We start from the raw sequence: 22,676 nt of genomic DNA, 5'->3' as shown, positions 1-22,676 counted from the left end.
GACGCTCCGGACAGACACTTAGTCTGGGCATACCAGTTAAACCACGTGATAACTTGAAAGCTATAGCAAGCAAGTCATTTTGCGCTGTGCTTCCATTTTCCTTACATTCTCTTCCCCAACATAAAACATTTCCTTCAGGACCCACCCCTCAATTCATCTATAATACAAATCTACCTTCCTTAAGTCTTGCATAGTTACTTTTGATTATCAAGCATCCTACCGCAGCATGGTTGGCATGGCAATGCTAACAATGCAACAGATTCACATACGTTCAACCGCAGAATCTCATCAGGAAACAAAGCAGTACTACATGGGATTGAATTTTGAAAAATCTTCAAAATTCAGAGAATTCAATTAAAAAAATTCAGACAAAACAGACAATACAAATGTTCCATCAAAAATTTATTTTACTAGTAGTAAAGAACATTTTAATTCTCATCAACATTGACTGTCTGCAGACCTGTTAAAAAAAAGAAATAGGAATCCAATGAAAACCTGGACAAGTTAAAACATTTTACCAGAATTTTTTAAATCTCTGTGAAATTCCTCCATAAGACTAATGATAATCAAACTCCAGTTGTCAAAGATAAAACCATTCAAATCATTGCTTTTCTCATCTAGTCTCGACTCACCAATGCAATTTTCCTTGATAGAAGCAAAAATATAAATGTGTAACACTGGACATGTGTTTGACTTTCAACAGAAATGCAACTAACTAGCTTGCCTGCAACAACCGGTTCTGAAACACCTCGTGAGAGGGCTTGAGTTTACTGCAGACGCTGGGCTTACCTTTGTATGTTGTGACAGGAACGTATGTGACGAGGGTGTACAGTTTGTTGGGAGAATCTTCGTCTTCATTGCGCTTCCTGGACAGACGCACGCGGATACGGTATGGCACGTTCCTACAAACACAGAAATCCAAGCCATTACTACACAGCTTATTTGCATTCCTGGAAAAGCGTCTTTTCACACACTTACGCACAACTCCATAAAGAAGGACAAACATGAAACATTTCGGCAGGAGCGAAAGCATGACTTCAAAGGCCAGATACTCCTGCGTGTCAAAATCAGCCCAATGTTTTACATTACCCTGGTTTGACACATGGCTTTTGTGTTGGTCATGTGTCAAACCAGATGGTCACGCATCCAGCTATCCATCCATTATCTATACTCTTATTCCTGGTCAGGGTCACAGGGAGTGCTGGAGCCTATCCCAGCGTGCACTGGACGAGAGGCAGGAATACACCCTGGACAGGGCGCTAATCTATTGCAGGGCACACTCACCATTCACTCACACACTCATACCTATAGGCAATTTAAATAGCCCAACCTGAATGACAAAGGGAGGAAACCAGAGTACCCAGAGCAAACCCACGTGAACACGAGCAGAACATGCAAACTCCAAACGGAAAGGTTCAGGCCGGGATTCGAACCCAGGACCTTCTAGATGCATGTCTTGCATGACAACTCATATTCAATACAGCACTTCAAATTGCCATTAATCATATTTCACTATACCTCACGCCTTTGGTCCACACGGCCTTGTTCAAACGCGTATCGATGCGGACATCAGGAGTTCCCATCTCCTTCATGGCAAACTTGCGGATTTCCTTCAGAGCACGGGGAGCTCTTCTCTTGAAACCCCTGAAGCACAGAAACAGCGCTGTAAATACTTTGAGGAGTTGCAAGATAACCATTAGAGCTCATTACATCTGAATCACCAGTCCTTTGCATTAGATCACAATACAGTGTGGCTCAGAACTATCCTTCTTGCTAAGGAGATGGATAAGGACATCAAATATTTGAAAACAGAGAGTTATACTATCGTTCAGCACCAATTATACTGTTAGCAACCAATGAAGCAGCTATCCGGTATGAAGCAGCCTACCACTTTCAATTTTGGTTCTGGGTGTACTGCACTGTCTTGCAACATACCATGACAACCTGTCCTTTCCTCCTCTTACTATCGCTAAACACAGGATAATGGAAGGAACTGCAAGCTGTCCCCAACAGAACAGTGTCACAGCTTTGCTTACTGTATGCCTTGAAACTTACCTGTTTAACTGGCAGAGATACTAGTTTATTCTGCTACTCCAAATTTGTTGTGCTGCACTCATCCAAGGCAAGCTAGCCCCAATGCTTCCACCCAACATATATAATGACAAATATGTCCACCTCTCTGACGGACTTGGTGACCAAATGTCCCAAGGGGGATACTTACACTCCGTGTATGCGTTTGTGGATGTTGATGGTGTATTCTCTGGTCACCACTTCGTTGATGGCAGAACGCCCCTTCTTTTTCTCTCCTTTCTTCATGGGAGCCATCTGGAAAAAGAGAAAAATTGAATCAGTTTAACTGGCAAAACGCGCACCGTTTGGAAACAGACTTCTAAATGGTCGTGGTGGACAGATTCCATTTAATACATCTAGCTGAACGCACACTACAAACAGTTAACCAATGTTCGCCGACAGGTTGCAAAAATACATCGGTTCTGCCTTGCAAATGTCTTTTGTCAAAGTTTATTGCCTGCACAGGCCAAAATGTAAGAAAAGTAAAAGCTACCTATAGCTACCATTTTAACTTCGCTAGCATTGCCTAGCTACACTCGAATGCAGCTACTAACTGCTTGTACACAACAGTAGTTTCCATTACAGCTCATGAATTGACAACTGACTTTGCAAATGATCCATACTGTCAAATGTTTTCGAGTAAAACACACATCGACATATTCTGCAGATAAACATACAATCTTTTTTATTATTTTGCCGCATGAACATCACACGAATGTGTTTCTAGTGTTCCCCGAATCTCCAAATCTGATCTAGTCTAACGGGCATATTTATGCAGTAAACTTTTCAAAATGACATGAAATTGATTATTAAGTATTATATTGTGTAGATGTGTGATCAACATGTTATATTTCACGTATTCTGGGCCAGGATGAAGTTTGATTGTACATGCGATATATCTCAGAAAGTACTCACTCTGCCAGGGAAATGTCGGAAAGGAAGAACCAAGGTCTTCTGGGTAATACTAAACCAGGTAAACGAAATTATATCCGGTTCACGGAAAAACAATGCTTTCAGGCAGACAAACAAATAATATTGCTAAGTCTTAGCGTATATACGTTTGTTATAAAATATCTACCTTTTAAAAACTGATTATGAATTACAATGAGCTATTTAAAGGAAGAAAACCGAGTGTTCACACGGTAAATGCTACTACAGGCATCTTGAGGAAGAATATGATTATACTACTTGTCCCACAATGCTTCTCTTTGTCGTAAACCGACAGGTATCTGTTGTGAAGTTACTGAATTGCCGTACATGATCGTTATGGTAGTAGCAAACAAAGTTGAATGCATCGTTATAAATCTAGCTAGCTAGTTAATAGAAGGTACTTTTGACAGCTTCCATATTTGTATATTTGAGATTTATCAACTAATGTAGTATTTAATTGTTTATCTATAAATAATTCAACTGTAAAAAGTTTGATTTTCGACAAGGAATTCATTGAGGATTATTATGCATTGTTACTGTAGCTAACGTTAGCTAGCTAGTTAGCGACTAGTTTTAGGTTGTAGAGTGGGCATTTAGGATGAGGAGTTAGCTAACTAGCTAGCTTGTCCTTGATATAAACTGAAAAATAAGTGAATGCTTCTGCAGTTTGGCGCTATAACAAAACAACAATGACCCTGGCACCAAAGGAGCTGTCCAATCTGTTGGGCATAATCTCCGAAGACGCCTGTGCTAACACATTCGAGAGTCTGTCAACTGCTTTCCATCACTTCTTTGGGAAAGCAGAACATTTCCGTGTGGGCTCAGTTCTGGTGATGCTGCTACAACAACCGGACCTCCTCGCAGTCCTGCCCAGTTCGCCGCAACGCCTTACGGCTCTGTACCTGCTCTGGGAAATGTACCGCACGGAGCCTCTCGCCGCCAATCCTTTTGCCGCGGTCTTTGCCCATCTTTTGAATCCCTCACCAGTTGGGGAAGAGCAGGAGAAACCACTGTCTGGTACGTTGGTTACATACAGCTGAAATGCCTAATATACGTGTTTTCAGATCAATTGCATAAATGGCACACTATTTGAATATTTGCAGGGTTTCTTCCACCTATAACACAGCAGGAGAAGTTCTTCCTGTCCCAGCTCATGCTAGCCCCTCCAAAGGAGCTGTTTAAGAAGACGCCCAGACAGGTGTCATGCATGGATGTAGGCAACATGCCGCAGTCCATAGATATAAGTGGGCTTCAACTTGCCCTGGCCGGTGGGTGACTCTCATTTGCAATGTCTCCTGTTTCATGTTCTCTACTCTTTAGTTGGATTAATTAGGTACCTACAATAATTTCACAAACTTTACACAAGACCTTGTGTTGTTACTGAATGTGTGTCTCTGTAGAGAACCACAAGTGTATGTAGGCATATTTAGAATATATTAACATGTAGTAATTTAATGTGTAATGAACACATGCTTCCTTTTGCTTTTCAGAGAGACAGTCAGAGTTACCCACTCAAAGTAAGGCAAGTTTTCCTAGCATCCTTAACGATCCAGACCCAGATTCGTCCAATTCAGGATTTGACAGCTCTGTAGCCAATCAGATCACAGAGGCCTTGGTCACTGGGCCAAGGCCACCGCTGGAGAGTAAGTGCGATTCATTGCATGTCAGCCTTCTGTGCATTTTATGGTCGAGGAACAGAAATGAGAGAATACGGTTTTACGCACCAATCAGGTCACTTCCGGCCAGAGTTCATCCGGCCACCGCCGCCTCTGCATGTGTGTGAGGACGAGCTGGCGTGGCTGAACCCCTCGGAGCCAGACCATTGCGTGCAGTGGGACCGCTCCATGTGCGTGAGGAACAGCACTGGCGTGGAGATCAAGCGCATCATGTCCAAGGCCTTCAAGAGCCCCCTCTCTGCACAGCAGCAAGCCCAGGCAGGTTCACAACTCATAGCGCACAATAATGAGACCCCTTAGTGCACTGTGCAGTAACAAGACCAGTCTCACACACCAAATGCCACAGTGCAGTAACAAAACCAGTGGGACACACAAGACATTCAAATTTCCATGCACTGTTTGTATCATAAATTCACGTTATGCCTAGTATTTATTACTTCAAAGTGAAGTAGAAACTAACACCACCATTAGACTTTGCGTAATAACAAGCGTCATGGTGCTGCACAAAAGGGTAAGTACAGAATAACATTCATAGCTGGAAATGCTGTTTGGGTGATCGACCATGAGCAGCTGTTCTGTCTGTTCTGCACAGCTCCTGGGAGAACTGGAGAAAGAGCCAAAGCTTGTCTACCACATAGGACTGTCCCCAGCCAAGCTGCCTGACCTGGTGGAGAACAATCCGCTGGTTGCCATAGAGATGTTGCTGAAGCTAATGCAGTCCAGTCAAATCACGGAGTACTTCTCTGTGCTCGTCAACATGGACATGTCTCTGCACTCCATGGAGGTGGTCAACAGGTAGCCGTCGCATAGTGTGCACACACACATTTCCATACGTGGATGCAAGCATGTATCTGCATCTGTGGTGTTCTGTTGAGTATGTTAAGGATAACTGCAAGTCTGAAATGGGCGTGAGGTGTTTGATGTCCAACTGAAGAGCAGTACTAAATCACCAAGCTTTACAAGAGATTCCACAAAAACGATCCACAAAAAACGTGGAAATACACGGTACATCCCTCTAATGAAAAAAGGTAATCAGATTTTCACACTGGGACAGCTTTGATCGTCTGTGCGTTTCCTGTTTTTTTCTGTCATACAGATTGACTACAGCAGTTGACCTTCCACCAGAATTCATCCATTTGTACATCTCCAACTGTATTTCCACCTGTGAGCAAATCAAAGACAAGTACATGCAGGTGAGGAATTTGTGAATAGCCTTTAGTCATTGGGTGTTTATGCCCACCTGGACATCACCAGGTTGTGGTTTCAAATCCCTGAGGAGTCAAACCAGTGGCTTCAATAATGGCACCCATCATTAGGGATGGATTTTTGTCCTGTATGTACAGCGTTTATACAACAATCTGCACTGTTGCACAGAACCCTCCCATTCATCAAGCCCTTCCGTCTTAGACAAAGCCAACAGTCTGTCAGCTACCGTTCTTAAGTTGACCCGCGCGACTCATTTTGAACGTTCCTTTCCGACGCAGAACCGTCTGGTTCGGCTGGTCTGCGTGTTCCTGCAGTCCCTGATCCGAAACAAGATCATCAACGTGCAGGACCTGTTCATCGAGGTGCAGGCCTTCTGCATCGAGTTCAGCCGCATACGCGAGGCGGCCGGGCTCTTCCGACTTCTCAAAACCCTGGACACGGGAGAGAACCCCGCCGAGGCCAAGCCCGCCAAATAACCCTCAGCCTCCGGACAGGCCAACACAGTGCAAACCCACGTCTTCTCAGTTACGCGTTACATTTTTGTTTAGTTTTTTTTTGGTATGAAAATAAATCTTGAAATGAACAAAAATGGTCTTTTTTTTGAATATAGACTTTTTCTGAGCTATTAACTCTAAAATTCGCCTTGATGAATGAGTGATGAATGGGATTTCAAATAAAATGGCCGCAATCTTAGGTGGTCTTAATATTCTGCCCAGCGTCTGCACCACAGAACTTGGGGTGCTTTTTAAAAAAAATTTCCTTAAAAAAAAAGTCTTCAAACATGTAACATTCTAAATTTAGTGAAATACTGGGTATGAACAAGGGCAATGTTTTAAGTACGAGGCAGATGTTATTTTTCAAACATAGCCAAGGAACTTCTATGAGATGCTGGAATTAATAATTAAACTTTCTGTTTTTCTTCTAATACAAAGGTTGATCTGAAAAATAGTTTTTGACAAACTGTCAAATGAACTGCACATCTATTGTGCATGCAATACAAAAGTAGTACTATAAGCAGTTGAGAGACATACTGTTTTGGCACACCTGTTTCAAACTGGTTCAAAATGTTTTAGATTTTTTTTTTAATATTCAAAAGAGCAGTTCATGAGATAAAGGGCCTAAGAAAATTTTAGCCATAACTGCTCAAAATGTAACCTCAACTTCTATAAAAAGCAATGTCATTACCAGTTTTTAAATTTAGAATAAAAAAATATTTTTAGTCATTTATAAATAATTTATCTATAAAATATTATCAAAAAAGTTTTCGTCCTCAGCCTGTGGAGGTAAACGTGAGAGGATTTGTTGTTTTTACAGAACTCTGACATCTGAATTTGAAAGTTAAAATCAGGAACAAACCTCACTCAAAGAGTGACCAATTGTAAGGCTTATTTTTACTAACTGATGCACAAAAAATTGAATTTCAGTACAGCACATTGTTAAAAAGACAAGTTAAAAAAAAAAACCATGCTGTTCTAATACAAAACAAAAGAGTCGTGTATACAGCATCTCACTGCTTTGTGTCAACATTTCTCAGCAAGTTCAATTGACGGGACCTCATTTCCTCCATAGGCTAGCACATCCGGCAGTCTCTATGGCATATGTCATGCTTTGTACAGATTACATTCCCCCAAAACAATGACCCTGCGTCAGTCTCAGGTTTTGAAGGAAATGATTGGGGTTAGTAACGGGGACGGGGTGAGCTGATCCTGGATCTGTGGCCCGTTTTTTTAAAGCGCTCTCAGGGCACACACACTTCGGGCAGCGCGACGGGCTCGGGCAGCGCCACGCCCGGCTCGGCCTTGTCCTGGCCCTGAGGCTGGCACGGGCTCATCTTCTTCTTAAAGAGGCGCACGCTCAGCTGCAGCAGCTCGGCGTCCACCAGCGGCGCACCCGTGTACATGTGCTTGGTGCTCCCCTGCAGGGAGAGAAGAGCCGGCGCGGTTACACAGGCCCAGAGGGCTTCACTACAGCATGACCGGGGCTGATAAGTGTGTGCAGGGAGGTACAGGACAGGGGAGATGGGAGTGTGCAGGGAGGCACAGGGCAGGGGAGATGGGAGTGTGCAGGGAGGTACAGGACAGGAGAGATGGGAGTGTGCAGGGAGGTACAGGGCAGGGGAGATGGGAGTGTGCAGGGAGGTACAAGGCAGGAGAGATGGGAGTGTGCAGGGAGGTACAGGGCAGGAGAGATGGGAGTGTGCAGGGAGGTACAGGGCAGGGGAGATGGGAGTGTGCATGGAAGTACAGGGCAGGGGAGATGGGAGTGTGCGGGGAGGTACAGGGCAGGGAGATGGGCGTGTGCAGGGAGTGTGCAGACAGGCACAGGGCACAGGGCGGCTCGCACCTTGTCGTTCTTGAGCAGCTGGCGGCGGATGGCCAGGTCCCTGCGGGCACACAGGGCCTTGCAGCAGGGCCCCAGGTTCCGCAGCAGCCCCGCCCTCTCCTCCCGCCTCTTCAGGGCGGCCATGTTCAAGGCACCCAGGTCGTGCTCAAACAGCTGCTCTAAATCTGATTGGAGGAGAGCGAGTGGGGTTGGACCAGCGATCTAGATTTCCCATTTGACCATAATTACACCATTCACTCTGCTAAACCTAATATTTTTGCAGGGAATGACAAGATGCCTATACACATGTATTAACATGAAATTTCAAATTATAACCACTAACTGACAACGTGTGCATTCAGATTTCTGTGGTATTTTTATTCAGTGTAGTGGAAATCACTCAAGGGGCCCAGTGTCAAATCCCACTCCCAGGTGTAGTTAAGAGTGTTCCCTTCCACAGCGATTTTGACAAATACTTATTTTACTGCTCAACAGGGTATACATCAAAGCAAAGCAACCATAGATATCTGCACAAACGTATCAAAACGTACTTGTGGATACTGAAAGACGCTTGGCCTGAGGCAGAAAAACTGAAATGGTCGTTTGACAGGGCGAGTGTTCTAAAGGGGGCAGCACAAATTGACCAATAAACAATCAACCCCCCGCCCCCCATCCCCCTCTCTTCCGTTACCTTTGGGATCCTGCAGCTCCCCCTGGCACGCTTCCTTCACCCGGGCGAGGAGCTGGGGCCCGGCCAGCCGGCGGGACACGCCCGTCCTGAGGAGGACGGCGCCCGGGGTGAACCGGAGCAGCGCCGCCCCCTCCTCCCGCGGCTCGGCCTTCTGCTTGGGCATCAGGCTGGACCAGTCCACATCGATCACGTCCAGGGGCCCTGCAGGGACACGGCACCGCAGGCTCAGTCACACTCTCTGAGCCAAACCACTCCCTTTAACCCTTCAGCTCCCGTGTGATTACACCCTTCTCAACTGAACATTCCAGTGCTGACGTAACAATCACTGTGGGAGATTTAAAGCAATGGAGTTCTCGAACACTGGTTTAAGAAAAAAATTCCAAAAAACCTACTCTTCACAGGGTTCACTCAAAGAAGAGGCGGAAACTCAAGACCTCAAAGTTAAAAGGGCTTTTCTGCCCTCGAATAAGGACCTCAATTAGTTAACAAGGAGTTCCTGGGCACAACTAATCAATGAACAAGGTTCTTTCCTTCACTGCCACAGTATAACGTGATTCCATGCATCTCAAATGACAAGTACTAAACTGGTATTTTAATCTGATTTCACTTTCCTGATTTTGTAAACAACATACATCACTGCTTTTGCATGACAGACTACTCATCAGGAATGCTTAATGGCATCCTGTACTTTGTAAAAGTGTCTTTTCTGTGCATTTCACACATTTCAAAGGTCAAAAACAGGACCGAGTCAATGGCGGTCACTCAGAGAAAGGTGAAGAGTTTGTGATGAAAGGGGGAAAGATGGATTTCAACAGAGCAGAGCTGGTGTGACTGGCGCCACCTGTGGACATACCTGGGATCTTCTCCTCTTCCTGCTGGTCCTCTTTCTTCTGCGCGCTGTCAGCCAGGATCTCATCCAGCTCGTCGTCACTGATTGGCTCGTACTCCTCGCCTCCCGACACCGCCGACTGTGCGTCCTCCACCTTCCCATCATCCTCTTCTGCACAGAACACAGGGATCACAGACACTTTAGTCATTTTAGCCAATTTAGCAACTGCACACATCATCTTTTTACATTTATGACATAATTTTCTGTTATCTCAAGGTCCCATAAAACATATGCATAAACATAAAGCTAATACCCTATATTAGCACAAAGCTTCACTGGCTTTTTTTCCTTTATTTGGCACAGACCAACATTGCTTCATTAATTATTAAAGCAGATTTAAGTTCCCTTACAAACAAATTTTTGGGGGCTGCAAAGCTGTCCTTCCAAATATAAAGGCATTTTCTTGGCTAATTTCACAGTGACTGAATGACACAGTGCACCAGTTTCAGCTGCAGCCCCAGTGCAGTCTGGGAGGGGACGCCGCGCCGGGCCCGCTCACCGTCCACGCTGTCCGGCCGCTCGGCCTCCCGCGGCTCCTCCAGGGCGTGCAGGCCGTCGGCGGGCCTGTCCGTCTCGGCGGGGGCGGGCTCGCGGGGCGCCATGAGAGGCTCGGGCTCGGCGCGCTCGGCCTTGGGGTCGGGGCGGGGCTTGAGCTCGGCGTGCGGCGGCAGGTCCAGCGGCAGCAGCCGCTCGCGCTCGTGCAGCAGCAGGCTCTCCGACAGGTGGCGGTTGTCCCGCTCCAGCTCCGCCTCCCTCTTGCGGAGCTCGCGGAGCTCGCGCTCCCTCAGGGCCTCGCGGCCGCGGAGCAGCAGGGGGAGGGGCTCCCGGCCCCGCCCGGCCCAGTCCCGCGCCTCGGGCTCCGGGCGCTCCCAGTCGCGCGGCTGCGGCCGCAGGTCCTTGCGCTCGCGCTCGCGCTCCTTGTCGCGCTCGCGGCTGTCGTAGGACCCCGCCCGGGAGCGGGCCTGCCGCTCCGACTCCGGCGAGCTCCGGCGGGAGCTGTGGCTGCGCGAGTCCTGCCGGTCTGAGGGGGAAACACCGCCGTCACGGAACAATCCGGAAATCAACCCAACATCCGCAAGCACGGAGTCCCAACCAAGCAAAACAGGGTCACTACACGGTTACAGTTTACTAAATAACATGGCAGCCTGAGAGCTGTGGGCTGCTGTGATCTTTTTCACGCTGACATTAAGCACTAATATTCACATAAGCATTTACACCCCATCTAAACCAAGCGCCATGCGGTAAGGACACATTTATCCAGTTCCATTGTAAATCCACGGAGGAGCTCCCTTACCGGAGGAGGTGCTGCGGCTGGGCTCTCCCCTCTTCAGCTGGTCGATGCGGGACCTCCTCTCCGTGGGCTCCACAGCAGCGGCCCTCTCCCTCTCCCTGTCGCGCTCCCTCTCTCTCTCCCTCTCCCTCTCTCTCTCGCGCTCCCTGTCCCGGTCCCTCTCCCGCTCCCTCTCTCTCTCCCTCTCCCGGTCGCGGGAGGCGGCGGTCTGCAGGCGGCCCCTGCGGGGGCGGGCGCCGGGCTGGTCGTCGAGGGCGACGCGGTGCGCGGACTCGCTGGAGGGCGAGCGGAGGCGGCGGGAGGAGGCGCGGCTCTGGTTGCTCCCCAGGCTGCTGCTGCGCTTCTGCTCGGCGGGCGGCTTGCGCAGGAGGTGCTGCGGGAGCAGCGGCTGCAGCGGGAGCGGCGGGGGCTCCTGCGGCAGCAGCGGGGCGATGGCCGGCTCCTTGGCCCCCGCCTTGGGCCCCCTGCGGAGCGGCTCCGGCCGCGGCTTCTCCACGGGCGCCGCGGGCACCTCCTCGTCCGACCAGTCGCTGAAGGCGGCGTCCGCTTTGGCGGGCGGCGGCGGCGGCTGGGCCGGCTCCACGGCGGCGCCGGGTTTCTGGGGGGGGGACTGCTCCCTGGGGGGGAGCGGCAGCAGCGAAGGCGGGGTCCGGGGGCCGCGCTTGCGCTTGCTGGGCTGCTGGTGGTGCGGCTCGTCCTCGGAGGCGTCCGAGTCCCCGCCCCGGGAGCGCTTGCGCTTCTTCTCCAGGGCCTTCTTCTTGGTGGCCTTGCGGGGCGACAGCAGAGGGGGCGGGGCCTGCAGGACGGCGGGGGCGGGCGGCTCGGGGTTGGTGGTCCTCTCGGCCGCCCCCGCCCCGTCCTCCTCCCTGCGGTTCTTCTTCAGCCCCTTCTTCTGGGACTTCTTGTTCTTCTTGCCCTCCTCGTGGGCGGCCGGGGGCGGGGCTCCCTTGTCCTCCTGCGCGGGGGGCGGGGCGGGCGGGGCCGGAGGGGTGGAGTCCTGCCGGTCTTTGCCCCGCCGGGCCTCGGCGGGCGGGGCGGCGGACGGGCCGTCGGGGACGTGCTCCCCGCTGCGCCGCTCGGGCGCCCTGCCCGCGCCGCGCTCGCTACGCGGCTCTGCCTCCTCGTGCCGGCTCCTGCTCGCCTCCTTCTTCTCCGGCCGCCGCTCCTCCTCCTTCCAGCGGCTGGACTTCTCCTCCCCGGGGGCGGCGGGCGGGGAGCGCAGGGGCTCCTGGGGGCGCACCACCTGACTCAGGAGCCGGTGTTTCTCTCCTCCTGCGGGACCCAACACACACGCGTTACACACACGTGCAGCTCACGCATCACACACACACACACACACACACGTAAAGCCACACTCACACAAACTCTCACACACACACGTAAGGAGGCAGCCATACTCACACAATCTCTCTCACACACACATACACACACACTCACACACGTAAAGCCACACTCACACAAACTCTCACACACACACACACACACACACACACTCATGAACTCGACTCATACGCGCACACACACACACAAAGAGCCAGTCACACACACACAAACTTTCACACACAGACGCTTTTACACTCACACACTCACACAGACAAACGGACAGACAGACAGGGACACTCACTCTTCTCCTCGCTGCTGTTGTAGCCATCGCTGTCGGGCGGGCTGGCCTCTCGAGCCCTTTTGGGGGACGGGCGTGGGCTGGGGGGGCTCTCCACACGGTGCCGCTTACGGCTGGACACACACAGGAGAGGGAGGGGGGGGGGGGGGGGGGGGGGGGGGAGTCAGGAGCAGTCCTGTTTCTGTGCTCCTATCACAGCTTGAGGAGCCGTGTGATCAGCACCAATCAGGCGGCAAGAAATGAGGCCCAATCGCAGAACACACCCCCTGCACAAGCACATGCCATCCAGCAAAAACGAGCATGTGTGATGAACTCAGCTGGGGAGAATTGTAGCTTCAGCCATTATGAGTGCACAGGTCTCATCTGAAGCAATTAACCAATATTTTTTAGGGACACATAAAAGTTGGGGATCAAGTTTTAAGGTGTGCAACTGAATCTGAATTGACTGCACCAATGCTTTGTATGAGATACGCAGATATAGTCCGATACAGACATGGTAAAAACCTCAGTACCTGCCCTCATGCGAATGGGAAATGTAAATGTATGCAAGCACAAAAAGCCCAAATAAAACAGGAGCACAGAGCGCGCTCACCTGGTCTTCCGGTCCTCGTGGGACTCTCTGAGCGAAGACCGCTCCTCTCTCGGCTCCTCTCTCCGCTCCCTCCTCTCCTCCCTCCCTTTCTCTCGCTCCTCCCATTCCCTCTGCCTCTCCCGCTCTCTCTGCTCCCTCTCTCGTTCCCTCTCCTTCCTCTCCCGCTCCCTCTCTCTCTCCCGTTCCTCGCGCTCCCTCTCTCTCTCCTCCCGCTCTCTCTCCCTCTCCCTCTCCTCCCTTTCCCTCTCTCTCTCCCTCTCGCGGTCTCTCTCGCGCTCCCTCTCCCTGTCCCTCTCTCGGACGCGTTCTCGCTCAGTCTCCCGCTCTTTCTCCCTCTCCCGCTCCTTGTCCTTCTCTCTCTCCCTCTCCCTCTCTCTCTCCCTTTCCCTCTCCCTGTCTCTATCGCGGGGGCGGTCTTCTCTCCTGTCCTCCCTCCGGTCCTCGCGGTCCCGCTCAGAATCCTCACCGCGGCCTTGGTGTCTGGCGGGAGATGACGCTCTCGTTTCTACGGAAACAGAAGCGCACACTGAATCTCCACTTTGTGTCCTCTGTAAACAAAAAGTACACCGAAGTAAAGTTTTGTCAACAGACAAACGCATAATCCATTCAGGCACTGAATATTTTTTCCCCAAGGCCATTACTAATGTACAATGTTAATGTACAAAAGCGCTATACTTGTCCATTTTCTTGTTCATTTCAAGCCCCTGAAAAGCTGTTTGCAGAACTTATGCAAATCCAAACTGCAAAGTTACCTTCAATGCTCTCAGCATGGGGAAAGTGCCTTGGTGCAATGTGTCCACCCAATGCAAGCAGGTGACTGAATTACATTACAATCACTTAGCAGACGCTAGCGCCCAGAGTGACCAGAGAGCATTAGTCTCAGGGGAGAGTGTTTGTCTCTGGAACGTAAATGTGTGAAGACCAAGAAGGTACAGGTACGTTATTGCCGTTTATAAACCTGTGTCTCAAACTGAAAGCAGCTGCCTTAAAATGACCTAGTCAGCCTCTGTGTGAGAGACGGCCAACACCGTCATTTACCAACAGACACCCAGAAAGGAACACAGTGCTACATTCATAAGGCTTTTCTTAGGGGGCTACTGCCATAATACCATGGCGGTTAACGATGCCGCTGATGTTTGGCGGGGTGCGGACGCTAACCTCTCTCCCGGTTCTCCCTGCGGTCGCGCTCCGCGTGCCCCCCTCTCCGGTCGTAGGAGGAGTCTCGGGCCTGCTCGCCGCGCCGGTCTCCGTCGTAGCGGTCGCGGTCGGCCCCTCTCTCCGCGCTCCTGTCCGCGAAGTTCCCGCGGGACTCCCAGTTCTCGTGCAGGTTTCCGCTGCTGCTGCCGCTGCCGCTGTCGAACTGGGAGCCTCTGGAGGCACGCCCGCCTGGAGACGCAGTTACAGCACACGGCCTTACACCCTCAGCTCAGCCCTCAAGAGAACATTCCAGCATCCTTACACTCTCAGCTGCAGCGCTGAGAACATTCCAGCATCCTTACACTCTCAGCTGCAGCGCTGAGAACATTCCAGCATCCTTGCACTCTCAGCTGGAGCACTCAAGAGAACATTCTAGCATCCTTACATTCTCAGCTGGAACCCTCTAGAGAACATTCTAGCATCCTTACACTCTCAGTTGAGCCCTCAAGAGAACATTCTAGCATCCTTACATTCTCAGCTGGAACCCTCTAGAGAACATTCTAGCATCCTTACACTCTCAGCTGGAGCGCTCATGGAACATTCTAGCATCCTTACACTCTCTCCTGGAGCGCTCATGGAACATTCTAGCATCCTTACACATTAACTGCTGGCGCTGTGTTCTCACCCTTTTCGCCCGCCTCTGTGCCGCGGTCCCGCCCCCTGCCAGGTCTCTCAGGGCGCGGCTCCACCCTGGACTCCGCCCTGGGTTCCGGCCGCACCTCGGTCCTCCCTTCTGGGCGGGCGGCCTCCTCGCGGGCGTGGCCTCTCCCGTAGCTGCGCTCCTCCGGGGCCGTGGTCTCCTCCTTCCTGTGGGCGTCGGCCCGTTCGCGGTCGCGGTCCCGCTCCCTGTCGCGCTCGCGGTCTCTGTACTCCAGCGAGTCGCGTCCGGAGCGCGGCTCCACGCGGCGCTCCCGCGAGTCCCGGCCATCCCGCCGGTCCCGCGCCTCCCTCCGCTCGCGCCCCTCCCTGCTCCCCCCGTCATCGCGGGACTGCCGCGACGCGCTCTGCTCGCCCTCGAACTCCCGATCCTCCCGGGAGTCCTTCTCCCGCTTCCCGCGGCTCTCTGTGGAAAAACACCCCATTCAGCCGCTCAGCGAGCCCACACAGCAGGCAAAACAAAGCGTCCTGAAAGGGCTGACCAACAGCAACAGAACTATGGTTGTGAAGCGAGAAGCCAATCTTTATTTTGGGAGTGCTGCAGTCTTGTATAAGAGTTACTGATTATTCCACCCTAACCTGAAGGCTGCTTAATGACCAGGGTCATGTCCAATACAGTGGCCGGTGTGGCACTGGCCACTTTTGGAATTTGATTCGCCACCCCAGGAGCCAACCCTATTTTTCTACCCTAAAATAGCGCACTCATTGGCTAATAGAACAGTTAGAGATGACATGCCCCCCCTGGCCACTCCATGAAGAAAATCCTGGTAACACCCCCCTGTTGATGACATCACAGATGAAGGATTAAAAGTGTGGGCGTGGCGGTAACGCGGCGTACCGTCTCTGCGCTCCAGCCGCCGCTCCTGCAGGGGCGGGGTCCTCTCCCTCTCGGCCCCGCCCCTCTCCCGGCCCTGGGAGTGGTGGCGGGAGGGGCTGGGCCTACGGTTGGCCGGCGGGGAGGCGGCGAGGGCCGTCGCCGCGGGGGACCGCGAGCGCCTCTGCGCGGGCGAGGAGGCGGGGTCACGCAAGTACGCCGGGGAGGCAGAGCGTCGGCGCCGGGGGGACGCGGAGTGCCGCAGGGTGGACGACCCCGAGCGGGACGAGGGGGAGTGGTGCCGGGGGGGCGTGGGGGTGCGGTGGTGCCGGGGGGGCGTCGGGGACCTGCGGGGGGCGGGGAGGGCGGAGGGGAAGAGACAACGGATCAGAGCTGTGATACGATGTCAGACAGGCTTGCTTTTGAGCTCTGCTGCGTAATGTGCGATGGCTGTAGACAGGCTGATAGGCCTTTTTTGTTTTAAGTCTCATCTCCCTAGTTCATTTCATTCTGAGTATTATTAGTGTACAACAAAGAACTCCCTGCGATTTGTAGGTAGCCTCTTTGTAAAGTTTTTTGTCAGAACCAATGTCAGACTGTTCCACTGTAACATACTACAATGCTCTGATGTGACATGCAGACTTGGTGTTCACCTAGGTGGTGGAGAGGTGATGGCAGAGGGTTTCGGGGGTGCCAGTCTGGGGGAGGGTGACACCTCCCTGGAAGGGGAGGAGGCACTGCCAGAACGCTCCTCGGGGGTCACAGACCTCTTCTGCTTATGGGAGCTCTCCGAGCGGTCCCTGCACCACAAACACAAGTGGGACTGATGCACATTTCTTTAACCCTTTGTAGGTTTTTTGGAATGTTTTTCTCAAAATGCTTTCAATTACCAGTAGCGATTGTGACATCAGCATTAGAATGTTCAGTTAAAAGACATTCTAATGTTGATGTAACAATCGCTGCTAGTAATCGAAAGCATTGGAGTTCTAGAACTCAGACTAAGACCATTCTAAAGACATTAGAATGTTCTAGAACATTGAGAAGCAGAGGCAGTGCTTGGCGCTCCTTCAGTGACGAGCAGTGTGACGGTTCACATCCATCCATGAGCGTCACTGAGCCGGCCTCCAAGCAGGACCATCCCCTCCTCAGACCATTTACCTGCGCTTCTCCTTCTTCTCCTTGTGTTTCTCCGTGTCCCTCCCCCTCTCCTTGCCCTCCTTGGGCTTCTCCTCCAGCTTCTCCTTGTTCTTGTGCTTGCCCTTGTGCTTCTTGCCCACCACGGGGTTGTCCGCCGGCACGGGCGGAGGGGGGCTGGGGGTACGGGGGCCTTTCTTCTTGCTGTGAGTCGTCTTGGAGGGCCTGAGATTGAAGAAGGTGACAGCAGAGCCCACTTCAGCTGTCAGGCATACTCTCCCCAACACGCACGCGCTCACGCTCACGCACAAGCTCACACACACACGCACACACACACTAACACGCTCACTCACTCACAAACTTACACACACACACACACGCACGCTCATGCACACACACTCACTCACTCACAAACTTACAAACTTACAAACACACAAAAAGATTGAGCAGACGTGGATTTTCAAAGTGGTCATATCAAATGGGCTGCAACTGCAAGGTCAGACGCAGGCGCTCCCCTTCCGCCTTTTCCTTCCCCCTTCGGTCGCCCTGTAGCCCCTCCCCCACCAACCTGGCCTGATCCGACGCTGGAGAGGAGATGACGGACGCCTTCTTCTCCTTCTTGCCCGATCCTGCAGATTTGATCCCGGTTTTGTTCTTGGGTGATCCGCTGGACTTCCGGGATGAAGGGGATCCTTTAGAACTGGCAGGCTCGGGAGAGATCTGGGGGAGCCAAATGGACCAAAAGAGAATTTAAAGAGCAAGCTTCGCAAGCATACGCTGTCTTATGACAGAAACTAGCCCAACAAGCATGCACACCATTAATACACCATCACCATTAACACCAGGACTCTACCCTAACATTTTTTCCAAGCAGCACAAGTGCTCCCAAGTTGAAAATTTTAGAAGCACGCTAATGTAGCCCAATTAGCAGATGTGCTCCTACATCATTTTTCCAGTCAGCACAACTCAATTTCTAGGGGCAAATGCTGCTAAAATGCGAGCATTGTAGAGCCATGAACACAAAGGGCCCTTTCTCGACAAGATTTTTTCAAACAGACAAGGTTTGAAAAATGTATCAACTAACTAATAAACACATCATGTGCTTTTGAAAACATCCTGTAGGTCACTTCTGTATTTCCTCAGACCTCAGTTAATTTCTGGTCACAATGCAAGGTTTTTTTAATCACGCTTTGCATAGATAATACCATCAGCAGGTACGTCAGGTGCTAAAAATAACAGAAGCACATTATAACTGCCAAACGTGCCAAGCCAGTGACATGCAGCCCATCTTGGTTCATAACAATTCAAAGTGTGTTTTGTTCATTTCCAGCACAACAGGCGCCAAGCAAAATGGCACCCCAGACACTTCTACAGGCAGTCTTAATTCAGCTAGACTACTTGATCAGTTTGAAACAAAACGAAGATTAAGACATTATAACAGACAGGCCCGTGAAGAATACTGGATTGAAGGCTTACCTTTGTTAGGCTGCTGGCCCTGTTCTTGCCGGCCGGCTCCTGTTAATAATATCGAATCATAATTGGCAATCTGACAAAACCTTTGGTGCGGGGTATTTCAAAAGTGCGAGTGTCACATTGCCAGTATAACACTGACAGGATTCTCACAGAATTCTCTAGAAGCAATGCTGCTGGTAACCCAGCACCTTTCATATTTCACCAGAATGGCATAGAATAATCTCTCAAACTTGACTGGACAATTATGCCAAGATCGTGTTTCATCTAACACACATTATGGTATGTTCAATCACTGGGCCCAGCAAGCAAATCATAATTTCATTCAGATTCCATTGCCTCAACTTTCAACCATCACTTATGCACCCGTGCTCCCTCAGGCAACATAGCACTGTAAACTCTGCAATGCAATGTGAATTTTTAATGAATTTAATTTTTTTACCTCTTTCTTAATAACAATCTCCTCCCTTTTTTCCATGTTCTCTTGCTCCAGCTTCATTAGCTCGCGCTGAATCTTCTGCCTCTTCATTTCCAGAGACAGCTCGTAGTCGTAGTCTCCGTTATCCGAGTCTGGCACAACAGAATCATCACTCAGGTAAGCAGACTTTTCTCTACCCGGTCGGTCAGGACTCAATTCATGTCCAGGTGACCGCCATTACCACATACAATTACGTGTTTCAGAATAAAATTTTTTTTCTCAAAGCTTAAACACATTTCATAGCAATTGTACAAGGTCACAATTGCCACTAATTTGCAATTAACTGAAGGAATACATGAAAACCTAATTTAGGCGCATTGAAGACTTTAACATGATGGCGAATGTTTCATTTCAATGAACCGCGATGGCAGACGGTTCATTTCCATGCACTGAAGACTTCAAGATGGCGGGTGTTTTTTTACCTTCACGGGTAGCGTCCCACTCTGCCTGCTCTTCCTCGCTAGCAGGAGTTCGCTCTTTTGTGATCTTTATGTCCTCTTTCTCCCGGTGACGGCCTCGAGAGGAATCTCGCTGCTAAAAAACGCAAACATTCACAAAAAAATCTTAAAATCTACACGCACATACCACAATATTATATGAAACTTCAATTAACTGAAAGGCCTTTTGGGAAAACATGGAATAAACAATATACTCCTGTGTGATGTTTTTTTATTTCCCCCCAAGATTTCTGCTTTTTTAGAAGTCCATTTGCAAAACATTATACAGACAATGTACAGGTGAGGTCCATATTTTAAAAGTGTGCAAATTCTTCTTGGAAAACTGAACTGAACTGAACACATGTTAGGGGAAATCAAGGTTAGAGGAAATTAAGTTTTGTTTGTGGAAACTAAATTAATTCCAAACTAAGATCAAACTAGGCAAGAAGACTGTACTGGAAACAGAGGCTCACCCTGGCTGTAGGGGACGTGGGCTCTTCTAGGTCTCTCTGTTGGACGTCAGATTCCACATCCTGTCTCTTGTTCTTCATCCTCTCTCTGAGATCGCCTGTGGGCCTTTCTGATGACCTGGATGCACACCAGCACAGACGCAACAGGTGATGAAAGCAGATGTTGAATGGGATGTAGAGCAATGGAAGTCTGTCATGTCTGGACTAACAGAACGAATGCTCACTTAAATTCTTAAATTAAGCTTGCAGAAGAGCCACAAATGGACAAACATCATTTCACATGAAAACACAAAAAGAGGACATTCAGAGCGTACCGCAAAAAGGTTTACAGCGACATTAAAGGAAGCCTTTCAGAAGCTACAATGAAAATCATTGGTGAATTCTCACACTACAGCCAAAACAGCATCCAGCTTGTGTTAGGTGTTTTCATCCGGTCACGTTCTCAGGGAACTGTTTTGAGCGGAAGTGTAGGCTAACCTTCTGTATGTTCCACTGAATCCTTTGCCTCGTGGCTGCGTTCCATGTGTGTAGCGACAAGTGTTTCCGTAACTGCAGTTCCCAGTCTTTAACCAATTTCTACAGTGCGTCTGAGTAAAACAAACAGATAAAAAAACAATTACAGAGGTCTCCGGACACCCCAAATTACACTTTGAATCGAAGATTTATTTAATAGCCCACTTCAGATAAACCTCAGTCTGACATATTTAGGCAAGACTGCACATCTGTTGTTCCACATATTAGGTGGACACACTTATCCAGAATGACTTCACAGACAAGACACAGAGCACATTTTGGAAAGCTGCAAGAATAAGACACTGTTGAATTAAATTGCATGTGTCATCAAGACAGCAAAGTGTAATAGAAAGTTAGATACACACCTCGGCAGCATTACTTCCAGTACTGGGTCCAAGTCTCTCAAACACGCTTGGCCGGCGAGAGGGGGGGGTGGTGGTGCTGCTGTCAGATATGGTCTTAGAATTCTCCACTGTTACCTTCCGCCTTATCTTGGACATTCTGTAGGGCTGCAACTTTTAAAAACGATTAACGTTAGCTAGTACCACAGGCGTGCAATAAACCCAAGGCGGCCAGTGGCAAGGTATATCCACATCATACAATCTACCATTTCATGTTATTACTGGCAAAACAGAAAATAATTCATTAACAAGCTTGGTATCAAGTAGTTCACTGACAAACCAGCCTCGCAGTACCCAGTTGCATTATTGAGCAAACTATTCATGCACCTGTAACCTATCTGAATCAATAAAGTTTGTACACTCCTGTATTTAAATAAGAATTTGAAAGCCTTGCCAATACATTAAGGGTAATTTCAAATAGTTTCTGAGCAAATCTGAAATTTATTTTGCTAGTTCTCTGCTTGTAACTTTACTACTTACGCACATAAAATTGAAACCATATTTTAACGTTATTATTACACCTAACATTAGTTTAGTTACGTTATTGTAACATCTAACAACCAGTCTGTATTACCTTAGTTACCATTCGTTATAACACTGCACTGAAGTTTTCAATTAATAACAGCTAAACTAGCTAGCTTGTTCACTGTAAACAAACATGGTATTTTGCCAATATGCAAATCGTGTACGGTCACTAGTAACATGAGTTGACGACTTGGAGTTAGCAAAGATCGCAAAAATTAGCTGCGATTGTCTTCTATTTGCATAGTCTACCTACCTAGTTACGCCGTCGTTAGCTACCCTTTCGAATACACAAAGCATGTGCATGTGATAGAATGGCGAAAATCAAGCAATGCCCAGTAAAGTTAATTCAAATTCAAATCGCGATATACGCAAATATCATACAAACTCTAAAGCCAGGGCTGGCGTTGTTTGCTTGCTGGCTATAACAGCTAGCTGCCAGCCAAACAGAGACTGGAAATACGCGCGGCCTGCCGCTCAATTTGAGCCCCCATTTGGGAAACATTTGGGTTAAATCTTAAATTGCTACTCACCCAAAATATTAATTCGGTGCCACGTCCAGAGTCGGAGATTCCAATGAGTTGTTTCTTGAAATTACAAGTTAATTTCAGTCGTTGGGAGCCCCCAACTAGTCTTCATGGTTGCAACTCCGAAAGCACGAACCCAACAGATCAGCTAGCTAGCTAGCTAGCTATCACTATTGTGTCAGAGGGGTCACAATTTCACCTAGCAGAGACGTTGAAGTCACCATGAGGCTCATTACACATGCGCAATATACCTAGTTAGATCGTAACCACCGTTGGTGGATGTTTCCGTTGCCTGTATTTTATCCATTTATCATAACAATAAAATTGTAGCAGTGTCGTTCAAAAAAAATCAGATAAACATAGAGGAAACAAGTAGTTATGTACTATTTAGTGAGTTGGTGAGCAATGCTTTCAGACTTGAAAAGATGGGTACCTTCGGCATCAGTCAGACTCAACCCTCACCCAGTAAGAAAATGGAGATCAGTGTAAATCCACAAAACTTCCGCTTTCTCTATCGGTGGTGGACTTCTTGGCGAGGTATAAAAACAATCTGCTGCATACCCCCACCTACTGCACTGGAGTGTGTTGCAGACGAATGTGGAATAATGGTAGCTAGTTTTTTTTTGCTTATATTGAGCAGGATAGTACAGAAGCAAAACTCTCAACGAACACAAGTTTAATTGGGGGTAATGGAAAAGACTTTATTTAGTCGAAATCAGTCATTTAAGAAAGGAGATTACCTGCGTGGCACAGCATTCCATATAAATT

General features: G+C 49.3%; 3 protein-coding genes across 4 annotated transcripts; 1 reads left to right on the top strand and 2 right to left on the bottom strand.

Moving 5' to 3' along the window:
- Nucleotides 1–383: 383 nt before the first annotated feature.
- rpl31 (ribosomal protein L31) lies at nt 384–3,008 on the bottom strand. Its single transcript, XM_035394215.1, has 5 exons — nt 2,986–3,008; nt 2,222–2,325; nt 1,519–1,644; nt 790–902; nt 384–460 (listed from the first exon to the last, which is right to left on the bottom strand). Exons 2-5 carry the CDS (start codon nt 2,323–2,325, stop codon nt 429–431), a joined length of 375 nt encoding a protein of 124 aa, XP_035250106.1. The 5' UTR covers nt 2,986–3,008; the 3' UTR covers nt 384–428.
- Nucleotides 3,009–3,689: 681 nt separating this feature from the next.
- Nucleotides 3,690–6,465, top strand: cnot11 (CCR4-NOT transcription complex, subunit 11). Its single transcript, XM_035394199.1, has 7 exons — nt 3,690–4,017; nt 4,104–4,268; nt 4,491–4,643; nt 4,732–4,934; nt 5,269–5,471; nt 5,773–5,869; nt 6,161–6,465. Exons 1-7 carry the CDS (start codon nt 3,690–3,692, stop codon nt 6,356–6,358), a joined length of 1,347 nt encoding a protein of 448 aa, XP_035250090.1. The 3' UTR covers nt 6,359–6,465.
- A 167-nt stretch (nt 6,466–6,632) lies between these two features.
- zc3h13 (zinc finger CCCH-type containing 13) lies at nt 6,633–22,337 on the bottom strand. Of its 2 annotated transcripts, none has more exons than XM_035394177.1 (21): nt 21,915–22,337; nt 20,824–20,973; nt 20,423–20,532; nt 19,949–20,063; nt 19,461–19,572; nt 19,003–19,130; nt 18,567–18,605; nt 17,659–17,810; nt 17,115–17,315; nt 16,610–16,756; nt 15,981–16,303; nt 15,111–15,548; nt 14,447–14,674; nt 13,289–13,793; nt 12,700–12,809; nt 11,079–12,347; nt 10,284–10,805; nt 9,749–9,895; nt 8,896–9,096; nt 8,226–8,389; nt 6,633–7,797 (listed from the first exon to the last, which is right to left on the bottom strand). In XM_035394177.1, exons 2-21 carry the CDS (start codon nt 20,956–20,958, stop codon nt 7,621–7,623), a joined length of 5,223 nt encoding a protein of 1,740 aa, XP_035250068.1. In that variant the 5' UTR covers nt 20,959–20,973; nt 21,915–22,337; the 3' UTR covers nt 6,633–7,620. The 2 variants fall into 2 exon arrangements, with proteins under 2 accessions (XP_035250068.1, XP_035250069.1); XM_035394178.1 differs by having other exon boundaries at nt 20,824–20,967.
- Between the last annotated feature and the right edge of the window lie 339 nt (nt 22,338–22,676).

The sequence above is a fragment of the Anguilla anguilla genome, chromosome 15, assembly GCF_013347855.1.
Source record: "Anguilla anguilla isolate fAngAng1 chromosome 15, fAngAng1.pri, whole genome shotgun sequence".
NCBI lineage: Eukaryota > Metazoa > Chordata > Actinopteri > Anguilliformes > Anguillidae > Anguilla > Anguilla anguilla.
Note: the sequence above shows the minus strand (reverse complement) of the source record. Positions and strands in the feature narration are given on the sequence as shown.